This window comes from Megalobrama amblycephala, linkage group LG17, assembly GCF_018812025.1.
Source record: "Megalobrama amblycephala isolate DHTTF-2021 linkage group LG17, ASM1881202v1, whole genome shotgun sequence".
Taxonomy (NCBI): Eukaryota; Metazoa; Chordata; class Actinopteri; order Cypriniformes; family Xenocyprididae; genus Megalobrama; species Megalobrama amblycephala.
The window spans coordinates 48,576,937-48,597,977 of record NC_063060.1 but is presented as its reverse complement, the minus strand read 5'-3'; the positions used below and the strand labels follow the sequence as shown (position 1 = coordinate 48,597,977).

General features: G+C 39.1%; 1 protein-coding gene and 2 long non-coding RNA genes across 4 annotated transcripts; 2 read left to right on the top strand and 1 right to left on the bottom strand.

Annotated features, from left to right (window-relative positions):
• Positions 1–1,087: 1,087 nt before the first annotated feature.
• LOC125250815 lies at positions 1,088–3,342 on the bottom strand. Of its 2 annotated transcripts, XM_048163596.1 has the most exons (3): positions 1,818–3,342; positions 1,536–1,602; positions 1,088–1,130 (listed from the first exon to the last, which is right to left on the bottom strand). In XM_048163596.1, the coding sequence occupies exon 1, from the start codon at positions 3,252–3,254 to the stop codon at positions 2,310–2,312; it is 945 nt and encodes a 314-aa protein (XP_048019553.1). In that variant the 5' UTR covers positions 3,255–3,342; the 3' UTR covers positions 1,088–1,130; positions 1,536–1,602; positions 1,818–2,309. The 2 variants fall into 2 exon arrangements, with proteins under 2 accessions (XP_048019553.1, XP_048019552.1); XM_048163595.1 differs by lacking the exon at positions 1,088–1,130 and having other exon boundaries at positions 1,337–1,602; positions 1,732–3,342.
• An 8,801-nt stretch (positions 3,343–12,143) lies between these two features.
• On the top strand, positions 12,144–14,235 carry LOC125250833. Its single transcript, XR_007180871.1, has 5 exons — positions 12,144–12,221; positions 13,502–13,560; positions 13,697–13,776; positions 13,864–13,958; positions 14,177–14,235. It is a non-coding gene; the product is annotated as an uncharacterized LOC125250833 (long non-coding RNA).
• A 4,635-nt stretch (positions 14,236–18,870) lies between these two features.
• On the top strand, positions 18,871–19,445 carry LOC125250839. Its single transcript, XR_007180877.1, has 2 exons — positions 18,871–18,936; positions 19,020–19,445. It is a non-coding gene; the product is annotated as an uncharacterized LOC125250839 (long non-coding RNA).
• Positions 19,446–21,041: the final 1,596 nt, after the last annotated feature.

Sequence of the window (21,041 nt, the reverse complement as noted above, 5' to 3'; positions counted from 1 at the left end):
TGAAGACAAATTTATTCACTTTATAACTGTAAAACTTATTTGCCCATCACTGTCTGTATGTGTCATGTGTTTGGATGCTTTAGATGCATAACTAAATTGTAAGAAACGCTTCAGATTATAATGTTTTAGTTGACTGATGTTATGATTACTGACTTTATATATTTGAATGTGTTAAGTTTTTTTCATCCCGGTGTTACAATATATTTGGTTCCTGAAATATTCTGTTCCACTGGGTGGCGCTTACACGAATATTCATGATATCCTGCCATTGTGGGCGTGTCCTTGAGACAACGCGCAAGCGAATGGAACTGAAAATATTAGTACACGCTCCTCAAATCGCATCGGTTTAATGGATTATTTCGAAAAGGTAATAAAATATTCCTTTGGAATATTAATCTTTGGAGCTTGGTTTTGTTTAAGCAGCTACTTAAAGAATGTTATTTTTGTTTAAAATATTATAATTATGATAGGAAATTATAGTTTAGTTTAGTTTCGTTTCGTTTTATTTAAAGTTTATCAAGACAGGATATTGCAGCACAAAACCCAGAAATGTGTCAAACGTAACACATCATACCCAAACAACCTTCTGTACCTGATTTAAAACAATTTTAAAAGCAGTCAAATAAAATAATTCTGATAATAATCATATAATTTATTCTGTGAGGTAATACAGCACAAATGCACAGAAAAAATAGACAGCTACTTTACAAGATGAAGTTATACTTGTTATTATCACCAATGCCATATGGTTTTGTTTTGCTTTTGTGATGTTTCCACATTATTCTCATCATCTTGTAAAGTCACTGTCTGTTTCAGGCTGGATGTGAAAGATGACGTCTTGGATAGCTCTGGCAGTGTGTGATCTGGACATACATGAAGGCTGTTCCCGAGTGCCAAGGCCCTGTTTTAATATTCACCTCAGAACCTCACATTTTGCATTGCTTCTTTTCACATATTGTTTTTCATTTTTAAATGTCTTTTCAATTTGAGTTACATTCCTAGAGTAATTACTTCTGTACTTGTTATAACATTTAATGTGTGACTGTGTGTGTGTGTAGATGGAATAAATTCACATGGAGATCAGGTGGATGGTCACTCAGGGTTGCTTTACTGTATCTGTGACAAGAAGACTGGGAAAACAGGACCAAATGGCTTATCAGCATACAGCATATAGCACATCGATGTCGCATACAACGTCAGCAGGACGAGCTATGAGACTCTGATTATATACATTTTCTCAAATTGAGCGTGAACATATAGTGGAAAAATTCTTAAAGCATACATCCATGAAAATAAAATATAAAACACTAATACAGACAATTCACATTAATACAGTGAAAATATAAACTCAAGTAACCATCATTTTACATATTTTATATAAATGAAATGGAGAGAGAATAACGCAGCCCTTAGATGGCGCAGTTACACAGCAGAGAGCACGTGCGAGACGATACAGCACATGTGCTAAAAGCTAACATTCAGCTGGGGCTAATATTTTAACATAGAACATGACAAAACTCGAATAAAACACATACCTGGGAAAACAGGACCAAATGGCTTATCAGCATACAGCATATAGCACATCGATGTCGCATACAACGTCTTAAATGAAATAAACAGTAGTTTGAAGATTACAATCAGGCCAGTTAACACACAGTTCATCGTATAGTCACAAATAATACATATTTGACTCGATTACACAACCAGGAGTTGACAGACAAAATGAGTAACCTTTTGTGTGGTTTATAGTTCAAACTTGGGCTTGAAAATTATCCAGACTTAATTATTAAGACGGAGCAAACATTTATGCGACTTACCAGCAGGACGAGCTATGAGATTCTGATTATAGAGCTCCGCCCCGCAATATCATGTGCACTAACACAAGTGACGTCACAGCCAATGGCGAGTTTCCCAATTTATGCTGAATTTAACTAACATTATTTTTAAACTCCGTTACATACACCCCCCTTAAATTCTGCTAAATTGGGCTAGAACCAGCATATGTAACAAATAGAATACACAGTAAAGATTGCAGAAAAAAAATTAAAACAGATGTGAATATAAGAGCTTTACAATACAGTACGTCAGAAAATCATTCTCTTCCTAGGAAGTGCGTAAGAATGGAATGGTACCAGGTCCCATACTTAACACAGACTATAGGAGGTGCAGTCTACACACTCCAAGAGGCTACAATTGTATCTCTGCTCTTCAAATTTTCAGTGCAACAATGCAAGAAACTCTTTTCAAAGTTAAACACTTAACATTATAATTGACTCTTAGATATGAATCATCATTCACACTCTGACATATTAAACAAAAAGGTTCCTCAACAACTCAACAAAGCTAGTTCCTTGAAAAATAACTTGAGCATCACTGTGTGAATCACTTCTGACAATTTGTTGATTATCAATTTCACAAATAAGTCTGTTAGGGGGCCTAACTAATCTCCCTAACCGTGTAGTGATGTGACTGGTTAGTGTGCTTGTGGGCTGTTCGCAAATAACAGGAACATTTCTGTTATCAGGTACTTGCACACAACTGGAGGACTCATTGGGCATAGATGCAGGTAAACTCTCTGTACTCTGAATAGGTTCAGGAACATGCTCAGTTTCTGGACTGTGCTGATCATTATCAGAACACTCTGAAGGAGTCATCTCATCAGGGATGTCTGAAGCTTCACCACAAGTGGCATCCTGCATAACATCACTGTTTTGTGTTCCATCCATCTGCATTAACCATTCAGATGTCTTTGAAACAGGATCAGTATCATCCACAAGAGCAGAATCAAGAGCACTGCCACGGGTAGCATCGGTGGAAGCTGATCGAACAGACTGCTCCTCATCATCACCATCCCAGGATAAGAAATTCACTGGAAGTAACAGGTTTCTGTGCACCACTCTTTCTTTGCCAGTCTGGACATCTTTAATCCTGTACACATTAATCTCTGGTCTGACTGATTGTACTTCATACAGAACAGAGTCCCACTTGTCTGCAACTTTCCTCATGCCTTTCTCTCCACGGTTAGCCAGCAAAACTCGATCTCCCACTGCTAAGGGTGAACCTCTGACCTTCCGATTATAAAGAATGGCATGTCGGTTCTGCTCTTTGAGACTGTGTTTGCGGGCAATTTCTGCAGCTGTGCTCAGATCTCTTCTCAGCGCAGAGACAAACTCATGGTGGCTGACCACCCTATCATCACAAAGGACGTGCTGGAACATGATGTCGATAGGTAGCCTCGGGATACGCCCAAACATAAGATAAAATGGGGCGAACCCGGTCGTTTCATGGACAGTGCAGTTGTAACTAAAGGTTAATGTCCTGAGCAGCTGTGGCCACCTCGCCTTGGATTTAACTGGGAGAGCTCTTATCATGTTCCCCAGAGTCCTGTTAAACCGTTCAGCTAAACCATTACCCATAGGGTGGTACGGTGTGGTGTGTGATTTCTGAACACCAGCCATCTCAAGCAGGTTCTTAATGATCTTGCTTTCAAAGTTTGCACCCTGGTCTGAATGTATTCTCTTTGGAAATCCGTAAATGCAAAAGAAGTCATTCCAAAGGCGACGAGCAACTTGTTTAGCAGACTGGTTCTGACAAGGGAAGGCGTGTGCCATCTTAGAGAAATGATCCGTTACTACTAGGACATCAACAACTTTTCCTGAAATCTGTTCAGCACTCCAAAAATCTATACAAATGAGCTCCATCGGCTCAGAGGTCCGAATGTGCTCAAGGGGCGCACGAGCATCTGGCTCCGGAGTTTTCCCGACAACACATCTCTGGCAGTTCTTTACGTAAAGCTTCACATCCTTGCTCATCCCTGGCCAAAAGAATCTTTCAGCTGCAAGGGAGAGAGTTCTTGCACACCCCTGGTGTCCAGCAGCATCATGAACACCACGGAGAACATCATGCTTTAGAGAATCAGGCACAACATACTGAAAGAGTTTCCTATTCATCAGCCGATCCTTCTTCACTCTGTACAGCACATGATTACGGATCTTTAGCTTTTTCCAGTGCTTCAAAAGGTTTGTCACAGAGCTAGGTTCCTTCGCTCTCTCACTCCTTAAAGGACGTTTATGTCTGAGAACATAGTTGATGACTCTACCGACTATGTTGTCCTGCTCTTGAAGACTGGCAAGTCTGGAAAACGGGATTGCAACAGATGGATCTTCAACGGGGAGCTGGAGTGATGTTGGACTGGCTACGGGCAAAGGACTAACTCCACCATCGCAGTGAGCACCTAGGGCAGCAGAAACTTCAGCAGCATCGAAGGATCTGGGACATGAGTCATTCACATTATCCTGCAGCTCATTCTCAGTTTCACCTTCACTGGTAGCTTGCACATTCTGACAGTTGTTAGTGACACGAAAGGCATCTTGCACAGTACCGGTAACAACACCATTGACTTCATCCAAGAGAGAAACGTATGGTTCTTTCAACAGGCGATGGCTGACACAAGACTTAACAAAGGGCTCTCTGCTCAAAGCATCTGCAACAACGTTCTTTGTGCCTGGCACATACTTCAGGTCAAAGTCGTATGCAGCGAGCTTCGCCACCCATCGCTGTTCACACGCGTCCAATCTGGGTTTGGTTAGAATATAGGTCAAGGGTTATTATCAGACCATGCTGTGAAATGTCTCCCTTTTAGCCAGTGGCTAAACTTATCACAAATAGCCCACTTTAAAGCCAGAAATTCAAGTCTGTGTGCTGGGTAGTTCATCTGAGACTTCGAGAGTGTTTTGCTTGCAAAAGCAACTGGACGTGCAATTTTCTCATCAGGGGGTACCTGAGATAACACAGCTCCTATGCCATCAAATGAAGCATCAACAGAGAGAATGAAGAATGACTGAAATCTGGGTGAGCGAGAGTCACACTGTACAGAAGTTCTTGCTTTAAGATTTTGAAAGCGTCTTGGCACTCACTAGTCCAATCATCAGGCGAAAGCTTCACAACACTGAGTTGCTTCCTCATACGACCACACTTCCTCTGAACTTTATTCTGTGACCGATCTGATAGGAGATTGAACAGAGGTTTCGCCTTAGCAGAACAGTCCTGAATGAAGTGCTGGTAGTATAAAATCATACCCAGGAAAGATCTGATCTTCTTTTGAGAAGGGGTTATACCATCAGCTTCCATGAGATCGACGGTCTGGATGTCATTGATGACCTTAACTTTTTCTGGGTCAGTCTGAACACCATGCTCAGTGACAACGTGTCCTAAGAACTTAACAGATCTCCTGAGGAACATGCACTTCTTTGGAGCTAACTTTAAGTTGTGTTTAGACAGTCGAGAGAAAACCAGCTCCAGTCGATCAAGAGCTACCTGCTCACTTGGAGCGAAAAACCATCAAATCGTCTAAGTAGCAGAGAAGGCTAGTGAAATTCTCATCACCGAAGATGGACATCATCATCCTCATAAAGGTTGCTGGGCTGTTGGTCAAACCCTGAGGTAGACGATTGTACTCGTGAAGCCCGAAAGGAGAGGAAAAGGCGGTGTACTTCTTATGCTCTTCAAACAAGGGAACATTATAAAAGCCAGAAGTTAAATCCATGGTTGAAAAGAAAACGTTTCCTCCCAGGGCTGCAAGTGCATCTGCTTGGTGTGGGAGTGGGTGGGCATCTTTTACTGTCTTCGCATTCAGCCATCTAAAATCTGTACAAATACGAAGGTCGCCATTCTTTTTCCACACCAAAACTAATGGAGATGCATATTCACTCTGGGATTTCCTTATAATGCCCTTCACTTCCATCTCATTCAAGACAGTGCGCAGCTTTTCATAGTGGCAGGGGGCTACACGTCGATAAGGGAGTCGAAATGGCTTCTCGTCCACCAAATGAATTTTGTGGACAAAGTCGGTGGCTTCCCCACAGTCCATCTTTCCACGTGAGAAAGTCGACTCATACTTCTCAATGAGATTCAGAAGTCTATCCTTCCACTCATCTGAGACTTCACAAGCATCCAAATCCAGATCCTGCAGTCCTAACTTATTCAGAGCGTTTGTTCTCTCATCACTGGTCTGCACATGACTCGCTGGACTCACAGCACACTGAACATTACTTTTGAGGGACTTAGGAGTAGACAACTCTTCAACAGCTATACAAGTGAAAACATCCACGATTTTTGTATTCTTCTTTAGAACGATTACTTTGTCTGTAGGGTTCATTATTTTGAACGGCACCCATCTACTGCCCCACATAGGTGTGATGACTCTCCCTATGATCACATTTCTTGGACGGCATTTACACAGGGTTGGTTCAACAATGACTGTGCTCCCCACAGAAACAGCTGTTGACTCAGGAAGCTGAGCCCAAGCAAGATGCTCATGGTGTGGTTCTAGAGTTATCTTCTCCTTCAACTTAGCTGTGCCCACCTTGTCAGGCATGTCTTCTCCCTTCCATCGTTCCACATTCGAAAGTAGAGACAAGAACTGGTGACATTCAACATCATCCGAGTTAGCTGGGCTGGACACAAGTCTCCAGTATCCATCAGTTTCCTTCATTTTTTGAATCAGCCACTTGATAGCGTTGCTACCGAGGATCAAATCGTCGGTCTGACCTGGAACGACTAAAACTGGAACAACCATCTTGCAGGCATAAACTGAGAGTTCAAGTTCATACATCACTTTTGGAGTAACACGTTGTCCACCACAGCCAATTATGACAACATCGTTGGCAGGGAGCTTTTGTAAATCAGGCTTGTGCTGCAATAAGCGACGTTCAGCAGCTTCACTTAACGTGCATGCCATGGAGCCACTGTCAACCATAGCTTTCAGTTGAAGGTCGCCCCATACTATTGCAGGTGTGTAAAACAGACTATCAATTCTCTGTACTCTGTGCATGTTCTGAAAGATGACAGTTTTTCCTGCAGGCTCAACAGAATTAGAAAGACTATAAACTGAGGTAGGATCATTCATACAACACTGGTTTGGAGGAATATTCTCATGATCTACACTGTCCTCCCTTGAGTGTAGATCTTCTAGTTTCCCAGCCCTTGAGAAGACGGAGACTTCACTCTCTCAGGACAAACAAAGCGTGAGTGGTCAGGAGAGTGACACTGGAAGCACAACTTTTTGTCACGACAATGCGTGAGGCCAGAATGAATAGGGCTCGAACAGACAGTGCATGGCAGGTCATTAAGTCCTTTTATTCGAGGTAGACTTACGTTGGGCCTTGAGCGTCGACATGGCTCTTTGCTAGTGGACTCCTTTAACAGAACTTTTTCCAACAGGCTCATGACTCGCTCTAATGCAGAAGCTTCCAAAGATTTAGACTGCTGGACATCAGAAGTAGATGGAAGTGCTGCTGTCGACAGTTCCACTTCAGCTCTGTTCACAGGAATTTTTGTGGGCGCAGCATGACTCACTGCAGATACAAGACTGGTTTCGGAGTGATATTCATTCAAAATATCTTGAACTTCTCGCACAGACCATGCGTCCATTGTTTTAGATCGAAAAGTGATGGCAAGCTCTTTACATGGGCAGTGTCTGATGAACATGCGGGTTACCTCTGTACCTGGACAGTCCAAAACTTTACCCTGTTCTTTCAAACGTTCTGCAGCGACGTCAACTGCACGGTTTAACCTGAGCCAGTACTCATAAGCATCCTCATCTGGTCTGGGTAGGGTGGTATAGAAGTCAGCCAGCGGGAGAGGAGAGCAGGGAGCTGCCTCAAAGTGTTTCCTGAGAATACTGAAGATAGCATCAGGGTTATGCACAATGTCAATGTCACTGTTTCTTATGCCAAACTTGACCACATCTCTTGCTTTGCCTCTTAGATGGATCAAAATTTCCTCCGCTTGTTGTTCTTTTTTCAAATTATTACGTTTTATGTAATCTCTCATGACATCAATCCATTCACTTAAGTCAATAGTATCAGAAACTTCACCTCTGAAGCTAGGTGGTTCTTTCACATTTCTGGAAATGGACAACTGGCTTTGTAGTAAGTCGAGCATTTGTGAAGCTGTACCATCTGTCACATTTTTGGAGGGACTGCATACTGAACTTGTGTCAACTGTATGTGTTGGGCTGAGTCTGGTGACTATGCTATCAGCAATTTGCTGACCGACTTTGCTGATTACGTCTGTCATAGCAGTGATTACATCTGGGGACTGTGCGTTAGGGAATGGAGTGGAAGAAAACACACCTTGGTGTACTACTGAAGCATCTGATTCATGACTAGTGGATGGGCCGTCACAAACTAATGGATCTGAATTGGAAGCATGACTGTCTATGAGCACATGCGCTTCACTCTGGGTATTGGGCACACTGAACTGTAATGACTTTGGTACTGTCAATAAACCCCATCCTCTACCTTTACTTCCACAGATTGGAGTGTTATAGTCATCAAAACCACTCATAGTGAATATCAGTACACATAAACAATGAATAAAATAGATAGAAGGGAAAAAATAATTCTAGAAAGTGCTGTTGAAAAACTGTCCTTCATAAATGTCTCTGAATCTCAAATTCGTCAAAGTCTCTCAGTGAATAAAAAAATGAATAAAGTTCCTCTTGTCTTCTTTAAAAAAAAATTATCAGTGTCTGTACAAGATTGTGTCCACCTGACTCCAGCGAAAACTTTAAGATGAACCCTCGGCCGCTTCAGATATCATCTTGATTGAAGAACAACGAGTCACGGCACCAATGTGACTGTGTGTGTGTGTAGATGGAATAAATTCACATGGAGATCAGGTGGATGGTCACTCAGGGTTGCTTTACTGTATCTGTGACAAGAAGACTGGGAAAACAGGACCAAATGGCTTATCAGCATACAGCATATAGCACATCGATGTCGCATACAACGTCAGCAGGACGAGCTATGAGACTCTGATTATATACATTTTCTCAAATTGAGCGTGAACATATAGTGGAAAAATTCTTAAAGCATACATCCATGAAAATAAAATATAAAACACTAATACAGACAATTCACATTAATACAGTGAAAATATAAACTCAAGTAACCATCATTTTACATATTTTATATAAATGAAATGGAGAGAGAATAACGCAGCCCTTAGATGGCGCAGTTACACAGCAGAGAGCACGTGCGAGACGATACAGCACATGTGCTAAAAGCTAACACTCAGCTGAGGCTACTATTTTAACATAGAACATGACAAAACTCGAATAAAACACATACCTGGGAAAACAGGACCAAATGGCTTATCAGCATACAGCATATAGCACATCGATGTCGCATACAACGTCTTAAATGAAATAAACAGTAGTTTGAAGATTACAATCAGGCCAGTTAACACACAGTTCATCGTATAGTCACAAATAATACATATTTGACTCGATTACACAACCAGGAGTTGACAGACAAAATGAGTAACCTTTTGTGTGGTTTATAGTTCAAACTTGGGCTTGAAAATTATCCAGACTTAATTATTAAGACGGAGCAAACATTTATGCGACTTACCAGCAGGACGAGCTATGAGATTCTGATTATAGAGCTCCGCCCCGCAATATCATGTGCACTAACACAAGTGACGTCACAGCCAATGGCGAGTTTCCCAATTTATGCTGAATTTAACTAACATTATTTTTAAACTCCGTTACAAATGTAATATTTATATAGGCTACAACTGGATTTGTTGTTTTAAAAAATTTAAATAAAACTAAGGAAAGATGAAAAAATCTGCAAAAAAAAGTCAATTTTCAGGATAATATTTTAAAGATAATTTTGTACAATCCAAATAAGCTTTACAGGTCTTTAGAAAGGGTTTTAACAATGTTTGTAATGTTTTCAATTATTGCATATGCACCTATAGGTCAATCAAGGTCAGTTACAATAACTTAAGACACTAAAGAGACCTTTCTACTGACTCTGAAAAACAGCAGAATAAAGATGCCCAGGGTCTCTGATCACCTGTGTGAACGTGCCTTATTCCTGCTGCAGGAGACATGAGGAATGCAGATGAGAACACAGCAATAAACTGCAATATCTGTAATGTAAGATGAGACAGTGCTACAGAAGGGAGACAGAAGAACAGCTGATTGTCCTTCCAGTGCCAAACCACATGTAACCATAAGTACCCCAGACATGTTTGAGAACATGAAATGCCTTGATGGAAGAGTGGAGTAACATCTCACAGCAAGAGCTGCAAATCTGGTGCTGTCCATGAGGATGAGATGCTCTGTAAAGCTGCTGGTGCCACATCAGACTTTCAGATGTTCATCAAACGTCTGTGAATTTTGTTCAGTTTATGTCTCCGTTGTTGAATCTTTTTGTTTGTACAAATATTTACATGTTAAGAAATTTGCTGGAAAAATAGTTGAAAGTGAAAAACTCAGCGTGCACCAATATTGATTGAATAATAATCAAGAAATTAAGGCTGACATCGAATATTCACACCAGTCTATAGCTTATTTTTATTAGGACACAGATACATTTGTAGAGGTTTATGCAGTACCGTGGTCAAAGAATGATAACGAAGGAAGCAGAGCAATCAAACTACTCAAAAACGTTTTAAAGCCTCAAATAATAATTAAAAAAAAAAAAAAAAAAACTAAACAGAAAACACATCAGTGTAAAACAAGGTTATTGGCTCGTGTTTGCTCTGCTGTATCCTTATGTTAACTGTTTATCTGAATGCCTGTACTCAATCAGGCAAAATAGCTTAGACGATTTATCATATTACACAAATTATGCATTGTTTTGAACATGTGAACTGTTGACTAACATTTAATATTTTATTACCTTTTCGAAATAATCCATTAAACCGATGCGATTTGAGGAGCGTGTACTAATATTTTCAGTTCCATTCGCTTGCGCGTTGTCTCAAGGACACGCCCACAATAGCAGGATATCATGAATATTCGTGTAAGCGCCACCCAGTGGAACAGAATATTTCAGGAACCGAATATATTGTAACACCGGCCCGCGATAGACAACGTCATCGCGGATGACGTCATTACGTTGGAGCATAAAAGAACCGGTGAACCGTTTTTTTCAACCGGTTTATTGAATCGAACTGTCCGAAAGAACCGGTTCGCGGAAAAGAACCGAACTTCCCATCACTACCCATGACCTGCACTGTAAAAAAAAAACATGTGAAAAAAAGGTGCAATGCATGACAGCACAGGGTGCCAAACGTTTGGAATAACGGTGATACGCCATGAACTGAAGTAACGTGTTCCCAGCAAACACAGTACGTTGTGACAACGTCGTCAGTTAGTCGTCATTTGGTCAGCGTGACATTACTTTATGACAACGTTGTGAGGACATCGTGGTAATGTTCCATTTTTTAGAATCTTGGCTAACGTTCCAGAAACGTCGCGGGCACGTCCTCAAAAGACGTCGCTGGTTAATACCACGGAGAACGTTGTAGCGACGTGGTCCATAGGTCTCCTGATAACTTTCCAGATATTGCATTAAGCCAACATTATGTTTGTTAATATGGCATTTGGATATTATGGGTAAATTGATTCAAGCTTTTTAAATGAATCGACATAGTTTTATTTATATTTGAGATATACCTAATAGCCTACTACATGTTCATAAAATATTTGCCAAAACTACCTAACATTTACTTAATAAATTGTGATTATTCATATATTTGTGAACAAAAGAGGTTTACTGAATGACAACGTTGTGAGGACGTCGTGGTAAAGTTCCATTTATTTTTTTTAAGAATCTTGGCTAACGTTCCAGAAACGTCGCGGGCACGTCCTCAAAAGACGTCGCTGGTTAATCCCACGGAGAACGTTGTAGCGACGTGGTCCATTGGTCTCCTGATAACTTTTTGTATGTAACTTTTTGTGTTCAAAATTTACAAAAAATATACAATGGGAATGTACAACATGAATACATTTTCCAAACCGTGTTTTTGTTGTACCCTGAATCATTATGGTACACCTAGAATAAGTGTTTATATTCGGACTAATTTAGACCAGTCTGGTAGGAACTGCTGCGGAGTAGCACAAATACCTGCGTGATTCGTCATAGACATAAACAGAGAGAAGTAGCTCCGGCTACAATGTTCTTCCGCAAGATGCATGCCGTTCTGTTTAACCGTTAGAGCGTCAAAAGTTATGGACATGTTTATATATTATATGTTGTTTTTGTGAATGAAGGAGATTTATTGGATGGGGCACGCGCGAGACAAATTCGAAATTTTAAATGAGCAAGTCTAACAGACTTTCTGAGAATCTTGAGTACTGCGCATGCGCATCATTTTGTTCTGTAACGGTCGACTTCCAGCAGACGGACACGGAGTAAAAGGTAAAGGCCTTTGCACACTGAGTCCGAAATTTTCACATGCGTTTTTTCGTATTCGCAATCCTAAAAATTCGTCACGCACAGAGACATTGCACACTGAGTCCGATGCGTATTAATGAATGCGTTGCGAAAAAAACGCAAAACAATACAAAATGAAGTCTTCAAGCAGCAGTGAGCACGATAGTTGTCTCCTCTCTTCTTAAAAAGAGAAAAAGAAAGAGGAAATATTGGGTCCATTCAATCCCGAGATTGCATAGAGAGAAAGGAGAATTCACCTCATCAAGGAGCTGCGGGATTATCCGGGCGTTTCAAACTTTACTTCAGGATGTCAGTGGCTCTGTTTGATGCTTTACTACTGGCACAATCTGTCTTTATATTTGGTCTCTTTGTATTCCTCACGTTGTTTGTCATTCAGTGCTGCTGTTGTGTGCTGTAGACGACGTGGATCAACTTGTCAGAAGGCATTTTGAATTTTTGCGTTCGCATACGGTGGCTCTGAATTGTCAAAACGTTTCTCAAAATGCGTGCCACGGATGCGAAAAACGCAGAAAATCGAACCTGATCCGAATATTTTTTTGACGGACGAAAGTTTCAGAGGCAGTGTGCAAACGCGATTGACATAACGTGAGGTCGAATTTATTTTTTAACGTGCGAAAGTTTCGCATGCGAATTTCGGACTCGGTGTGCAATGACCTTAATCCCTACAAATCTGCTTTTATTCATCGTTTTTGCCCATGTGACACTAAATATCACTTGTGATGAGTAATGTTATAGCAGTGTTTTTGGTTTTCTAAATGTATTTCATAAATAAATTACGTTTGGTTAATGTGCGCACAAGCGCTGTCCCCATGAGGCGGTCCGAGGTAGCGTTAACGTTAAAATTATCTGAGACGCAGTTTTATATTTTTATTTCAGTTATTTTAAGTGTAACGTTCACTGTTTAATGCTATAAATGGCAGAATAATCACTTATATTCGTTAAACGGCAACTGTAGTAAAGTGTTTTTTATTTTATTTTAGACCCTGCCTGGCCTCCCTGAAGCTCATATGAACCATATTGAAAATTCAATAAAATCTGTATAAAACGGTTAATCAGACACGGTTAATTACTTCACGATTTGTTTACTTAAATTCTTTGTAATGACAGCCAGTGAAGCAGCCAAATCAATGATTTAGAGTTGTTTATAACAATATATTCTCGTTTGTCGCCACTTATTGGTTTAACGTGAACGTTATGTGTGAGTCTATTCATTCCTATAAATCTAACATACTTTTTATTTTCAGCAGCTGGAGGAGAGACAGCCTGTGCAGCAACAACAAGACAACAATGATTATAAGCAGGGGTGGGTATTAAATTAGTTTCTGACTTGTTCAGTACCAGTAGATATTTATAAGGTCCTGGACTAATGGTGCTGCTATCGATATGTATGTAACGTTCAATCATTAATTGCCCTTTATATACAACCACATATCATTCAGATAATCTCCAGGTGGACTGCACGGGTCCAGGATCAAGAGATCATTCATCATGCAGACCATATTCCAGCAGCGTATACTGGGTGAACAACTATGCCTCATTTTTCCAATATCACTTAGGTAAGACTAAATGGATTTAAATTGATTTCAATCATGGTCATTTGTTTCAGGTCTGCTTGATCATTTTGTTGTCCTGGATGTGAGAACATGGTCAAAAGGTGTGTCAATCAGCATCCAGCCATAAAAGCAGCCTTCTCGTTAAAGGGTTAGTTCGCCCAAAAATGAAAATTCTGTCATTTATTACTCACCCTCATGTCGTTCCACACCCGTAAGATCTTCATTAATCTTCAGAACACAAATTAAGATATTTTAGTTGAAATCCAATGGCTCAGTGAGGCCTGCATAGCCAGCAATGACATTTCCTCTCTCAAGATCCATTAATGTACTAAAAACATATTTAAATCTTCCTTTCATTCCAACCAGATGATCCCACAGTAGCTGCACGAATCTCAAGCTGTCTGGCGGGCATCTCGGCATGGATGAAAGAACATCATCTACAGCTCAACCTGGCTAAGACTGAGCTTCTCGTCTTCCCTGCCAATCCGACTCTAAATCACGATTTCAGCATCCAGCTAGGTACATCCTCAATTACCCCGTCAAATTCGGCCAGAAATCTTGGAGTAATCCTTGATGACCAACTGTCCTTCAAAGACCACATTGCAAAGACAGCTCGGTCATCCAGATTTGCACTATACAGCATCCGGAAAATCAGGCCCTTTCTAACAGAACATGCAACACAACTTCTGGTCCAGGCCCTGGTCATTTCTAGGCTTGATTACTGCAATGCTCTTCTGGCTGGACTGCCATCATGCACAATCAAGCCTCTACAAATGATTCAGAACGCAGCAGCACGTCTCGTCTTCAACGAGCCCAAAAGAGCCCACGTCACGCCTCTCTTCATCTCTCTTCACTGGCTACCACTTGCTGCTCTCATTAAATTCAAGGCGTTGACGCTTGCTTACAGATCTGCCACAGGCTCAGCACCCTCCTACTTCCACTCACTCTTACGAGTCTACACTCCCACCAGAAACCTGCGCTCATTAAAGGAGCGAAGGCTTGTGGTACCATCACAGAGAGGCACAAAATCACTTTCCAGAACGTTCTCGTTCACTGTTCCTTGCTGGTGGAACGATCTTCCTGCCTCCATCCGGAATGCGGAATCCCTGGCAATATTCAAAAGACAGCTGAAAACCCATCTCTTTCGTGAGCACTTGACCTCATCGTAGTTTAGGATAATCTGAGCACTGCCTATAACTTGTATTATGAGCACTTCTTGTCTATTTGCCTCGTCATGACGACTTGCTTGTTGTATTCCTCACTTGTAAGTCGCTTTGGATAAAAGCGTCTGCCAAATGAATAAATGTAAATGTAAATGTAAATCGGTTCATGTGAGTACAGTGCTTCAATATTAATATTATAAAGTGACAATATTTTTGGAGCGCCAAAAAAACTAAATAACGACTTATTTAGTGATGGCCGATTTCAAAACACTGCTTCAGGAAGCATCGGAGCACAGATGAATCAGTGTGTCGAATCTGCTGTACGGAGCACCAAAGTCATGTGATTTCAGCCGTTGGCAGTTTGACACGCGATCTGAATCATGATTCGACACACTGATTCATTTATGCTCCGATGCTTTCTGAAGCAGTGTTTTGAAATTGGCCATCACTAAATAAGTCGTTTTTTTTTTTTTTTTTTTTGGCGCTTCCAAAAATATTCTCGTCGCTTTATAATATTAATATTGAACCACTGTACTCACATGAACTGATTTAAATATGTTTTTAGTACATTAATGGATCTTGAGAGAGGAAAGTGTCCATTGCTCCCTATGGAGGCCTCACTGAGCCATCGGATTTCAACTAAAATATCTTAATTTGTGTTCTGAAGATTAACGAAGGTCTTACGGGTGTGGAAACAACATGAGGGTGAGTAATAAATGACAGAATTTTCATTTTTGGGTGAACTAACCCTTTAAAAGGCTCAGGAGGACAAACAGGTAATTCACAGGGTTGAATTTCACAGTTCAGTTACTCACAGAGACAAGGAGATGTTAATAATTCTGAATTTGAGGGGTCAGCAATTTTACTATTTGATACATTTACACTATTTAATTCAGAAATCATTGTGATTGATGAATCTGAATATAGGTGATGTGTACATTTATTTAGAAATCGGATTTGATATTTTAAAATGCACTGTCTGTCCAAAATTACAGACTTTCCCGCTGTTGGTGCATATTAACCATCATCCTGTCATTGCTTTCTTTTCTGTTTCAAAAAGCAGACTTTATATTTATCATTCCAGGTCCTGATTAGGAGACGCAGAGAACATGAAGCTATGTGCCGTGCTGCTTATATTTATCAAGCAGTAAAAATGCTTAAAACTAAACAGAAGCATTTTGAAATTTTATGACAACCGTCATTTATTACACTGCATTCATTCAACAACAGTGGTTACACATGCTTTACACTTTCAAATTTCAGTTTTTAATCTGATCAAGTGTTTACATGTCCTATCGAACAGATTAGAAAAGGTTTAAACCACTCCCTTACAATCAGAATGAAATTTTAAAATCTGATTTGGCAAATTTATTCTGAATGACATGGTTGCATGTGACTTAAAGGGATAGTTCACCCAAAAATGAAAATTCTGTCATCATTTACTCACCCTCAGCTTGTTCCAAAGCTGCATACATTTCTTCTGTTAAAAACCACCATTGACTTCCATAGTTTTTTTTTTTTTTTTTTTCTACTATGGAAGTCAATGTTGGCCCAAGGCAGCCTGGTAACGGTAACAAACTTTCTTTAAAATATTTTATATAGCTTTGGAACAAGCTGAGGGTGAGTAAATGATGATAGAATTTTCATTTTTTGGTGAACTATCCCTTTAATTCGACTGTGCAACTAGTCCGATTACAAATTAATTATTAGGGTCCATGTAAATGCAGCTATTGTATAGTCCCAAATTATACACAATCACATCACATAGGCTGCTTGGCAACCCTATAACTTTTTTTAAGTCTGAAGCTATAACAGCAACATTAGCTGTGTTTACATGGGCTCTAATAATCAGACTTTAATCAGACTAGTAGCACAGATGGAATAAAAAGTCACATGTAACCACATTAGTTGAAATGAATTGGCTGGGTCCAATTGACATTTCATTCGGATTGAAAGGGCATGATTAAAGCTTTTTTAAAATCTGTTCGATTAAAACTGTTCGAATCAATTTGACTATCAAATACAATCCAAAATCTCCTTCCTCTCATCATCTCATCCGCAAGCTTCTTGTTTTGGGCGTTGAAAGGGGCATTTTTACTGCCTTGATAAATATAAACAGCATGGCACAAAGCTTAATGTGCTCATCTTCTCCTAATTAGGACCCATAATAGATAAATGTTAAGTCTGTTTTTAAAACAAAGAAAAGCTGTTTAGTGCAGTCGTGCAATGTACCAACTGCTTTGACATGATTATCGGGTTAACTAACTTGTATGCAAGGGCTCACAAACTACTGAGTGTTCGAACTTACAAAGTGTACGCCTGCCTAAAGGGTTAGTTCACACAAAAATGAAAAAAAAAATTACTCATCCTTATGTCATTCCGAACATGCAAGAATGTGTTGTTCATCTTCGAAACATAAGTGAAGATATTTTAATGAAATCTGAGAGTTATCTCCCTCAATTTACAGACCATGCAACTAACACTTTGATACTTCAAAAAGTTCATAAAGAGATTGTAAAAGTGATCCATATGAATGGAGCAGTTTAGTAATTAGTAATTTGAACATGAACTTCAAAGAGACTCGCTTAATGCAATATACAGTTTGAGTTTAGACTTTTATTCACATATAAATATTAATTAGCGAACATAAATGGAAGCTCAACTGTACTTGTTTGTATATTCACTAGTGTATTAAATTTGTTCATTATATAAAGTGATTGAGTTTATTCAGAAAATTTGGAACTAAACCTCTCAATATTCATTAGATTAGATTTACGGTCTGTATGAACTTTTGTTTTAAACATCAAAGTGACAGTTGTGTAGACTGTCAATGGAGGGACAGAAAGCTCTCAGATTTCATTAAATTATCTTTATTTGTGTTTTGAAGATGGAACGAAAGTCTTAACAGGTTTGGAACGACATGAATTCATGTCATGATAAAAACAAATAATGTTGTAACTCACAATATATACATGATATTATAATGATTTCAAAATACTATCAAAAATTAAAAAAAACTTCATAATCGCAATTCATTTAGGCTACATGAAATATGCCCTTACTGTTATTTTTTCTTAAAATATTTTTTTCTTGCTTTCGTGTACAGAAAGATGTATTTTTGAGGAGGCTGCAACAACGACTAAAGCCACACTTAACGACTGTAAGGCCGATTATAAATAAACTAATAAACTGATCTTGCCCAAACACGTCGAGTCAGAGCCAGTTGCATTCAATCTTTTATAATCTGTAAGTATTTAAATCCATTTCAGTCGAAAGAAACAGTTTTTAAGTGTGTTGATTTCAGTCTTAGAATGTTTCTTCTAGTCGTTCAGTTCAGTGTGTCCCCAGCTTGAAGTAATCGTTAAAATGTAAGTTCTTTGAGAATTTGTGCACTGTTTATTATCTAAATGTAATAATGTACACTGCCAATCAAAGATATTGAGATTTGGAAGATGTAGCAAAATTTAATTTATTCCTTTGATGGAAAATTTTCGGCATCATTTTTCTAGTCTTCAGTGCCACTTGATCTTTCATCATTCTAATATGCTGAATTGATGCTCGACATTTCTTTTGAAATGTGCTGCTTCATATTTTTGTGTTCTTGAGCATCAAATCATCATATTAGAATGATTTCTGAAGGATCATGTGACACTGAAGACTGGAGTAATGATGCTGAAACTTCAACTTTGATCACAGGAATAACTTACTTTTAAAAATAGATTAAAATAGAAAACAGTTAATAGTAAAACTATTTTAGAATATTAAAGTAAAACTACTTCACAATATTATTATTTTACTGTATTTTTTCATCAAATGCTGCCTTGGTAAGTAGAAGAGACTGCTTTTAAAAGTAAAAATGCAACTTCTAACAATGTTAATTCAACCTTTCAGCTGCCAGAGGAGGATGATGGCAGTGGTGACCGAGGTGACTGTGCAGCTCAGGATGAAGAAGAGGAGGAACATGTAAGTTAAACATGCTTTCCTCATACCTTTCTAACAAACAATACACCTGACTACAATAACTACTATAATATATATTTTTTTAGCTTCCAGTTTGCCAAAATCCAAAGTGAATATATAGAGACCATCCTCCTATCCTTGCCTCAGAAGAACCTGAGAAAGACCCTCTTCCTCTTCTCTCACAGCTCTCCATCATCTACCTCTACAACACTGTTGGAAAGAGTGTTATATACAGCTGAGGACACGGTAATGAGAGATCTCAAATACTTCCTGAGAAAGTCCACATGTTCATTTTCTTGAACAAAAACTGTACATGTATTTTTGGGTGGGCCAAACTATTATTTGAAGAAATGCTAAAAATCTCTATATTGTTCTTTATACATATCTTTTACTCTTTATGAATGTCATCTTCTGGATTTTTTTTAGCTTTTGAGAAGCTCAAGGACTGTATATCTTTGGTAATTGTGATATTGTCTGGCAGTAAAGCAGTATTAAAGCACATTACCTCAGTATATTTGTAGCAGCTGCTTCATACAGGACACTTAGGAAATGGTTTAATATATATTTTTTGCAAATAAAGTTAATAAAATATCTGCTGAATCTTTTTCATATCTTTGTCATTTTTGTGCCAAATTATGGATAGTAGTAATCATAAGAGTATCTATAAATATAATTGATAAAATCATTATTTAACTATACCCATCTAATGATAAAACACTTTGTCAATTAAAAGAATAAAACATTAATCACTGGTTACATTTATTTATTGATTGTATTGTTTGATCTATGAATGTGTTCAATTTATGAATTCATGTGTTAACACTTTACATGGTTAAAACATGGTTACATGGTAATATTCAAATGTATTGGCTGAGTAATTGTACAAAGTAACAATGCTGATGATTTCATGGATGCAGTGTGTTTCTAGCCATTTTCTATCAGAATTTAATGAGGGTTTCTATTGGTTTCCACTACATATTTTGATCTGCAAATGTATTAACCAAAGCAATACAATTCCCTGTAACAATTAGAATTTATTATAAGGTTTTATAGCAGAGAATGAAGTGTTTATCAGTTCTGCATGGATTTCAAGGTTATGGACGGTGCACAATTTCCATTCCCCGGAGTAAAGGTGAGAAGCAGATTTTAAGATAAAGGTCGAGGTGGTATTTTGGTCTTTAGGACGTACCTGTCACGTTCCAGCAACGTACCATTAAAACGTCGCCACAACGAATATGGGAATCACAAAGTTACGTCGCTGGAACGTTATTCGGGACGTCGTTGCAACTAATATGAGCCGATCCAGTTACGTTTTCACAACGTGCCAGTTTGGTCGTTGAGACGTTACTGTCACGTTCCAGCGACGTACCGCTATAACGTCGCCACGACGAATAAGGGAATTAAAGTTACGTCCCTAGAACGTTATTTGGAACGTCGCTACAACGAATATGGTCCGGTCCATTTACGTCGTCACAACGTAACTGTGTTAGCTGGGGTGTTACTTTCTGCAGTTAAAGTCTCCGTCTATGTCCTGTGTGATCAGCTTCATGCACGTGCACCAGATTTTCTTTGTGCAAAAGGGACAGTCAATTTCATTCCATAGTTATTGAGTTATCTTTCTGCGACTAACGTCATATATCGTGATATGACAAATTAAGATTATTTGAATAACCCTTTTCGGAAAGTAGCCTAATTCTAGAACATTTAGGGTGATTTAAATGAAATAAAGGGTGTTTGACATATTTCAGGTAAGTATTCAGATCCAGGAAATGATTAATGTAAAATAACACTGTATATGTATTAAATTAATTTAATTTACCTGTGCTAAAGGCACAATCTCGGCGTGGAATCGTGGGCGCGATTGCAAGTGCCACACGCTGTTACAACAGAGACACGGAGGCAGAGATAATAACAATCCAGGTAAGTTTATTCACGAATAAGCAGAGCACAGGGTGATGGTAAGCAGATAATGGAATGTTGAGAGATGAGGAGAATATAATAGGCCTACTGTCCTGATTATGTCTTGCAGATGCAGATGATGGAAGGAGCTGGCGGAGACACTCACACACACAAGCAGGTAAGTACACACGGGGAACAGGAGACGAGGG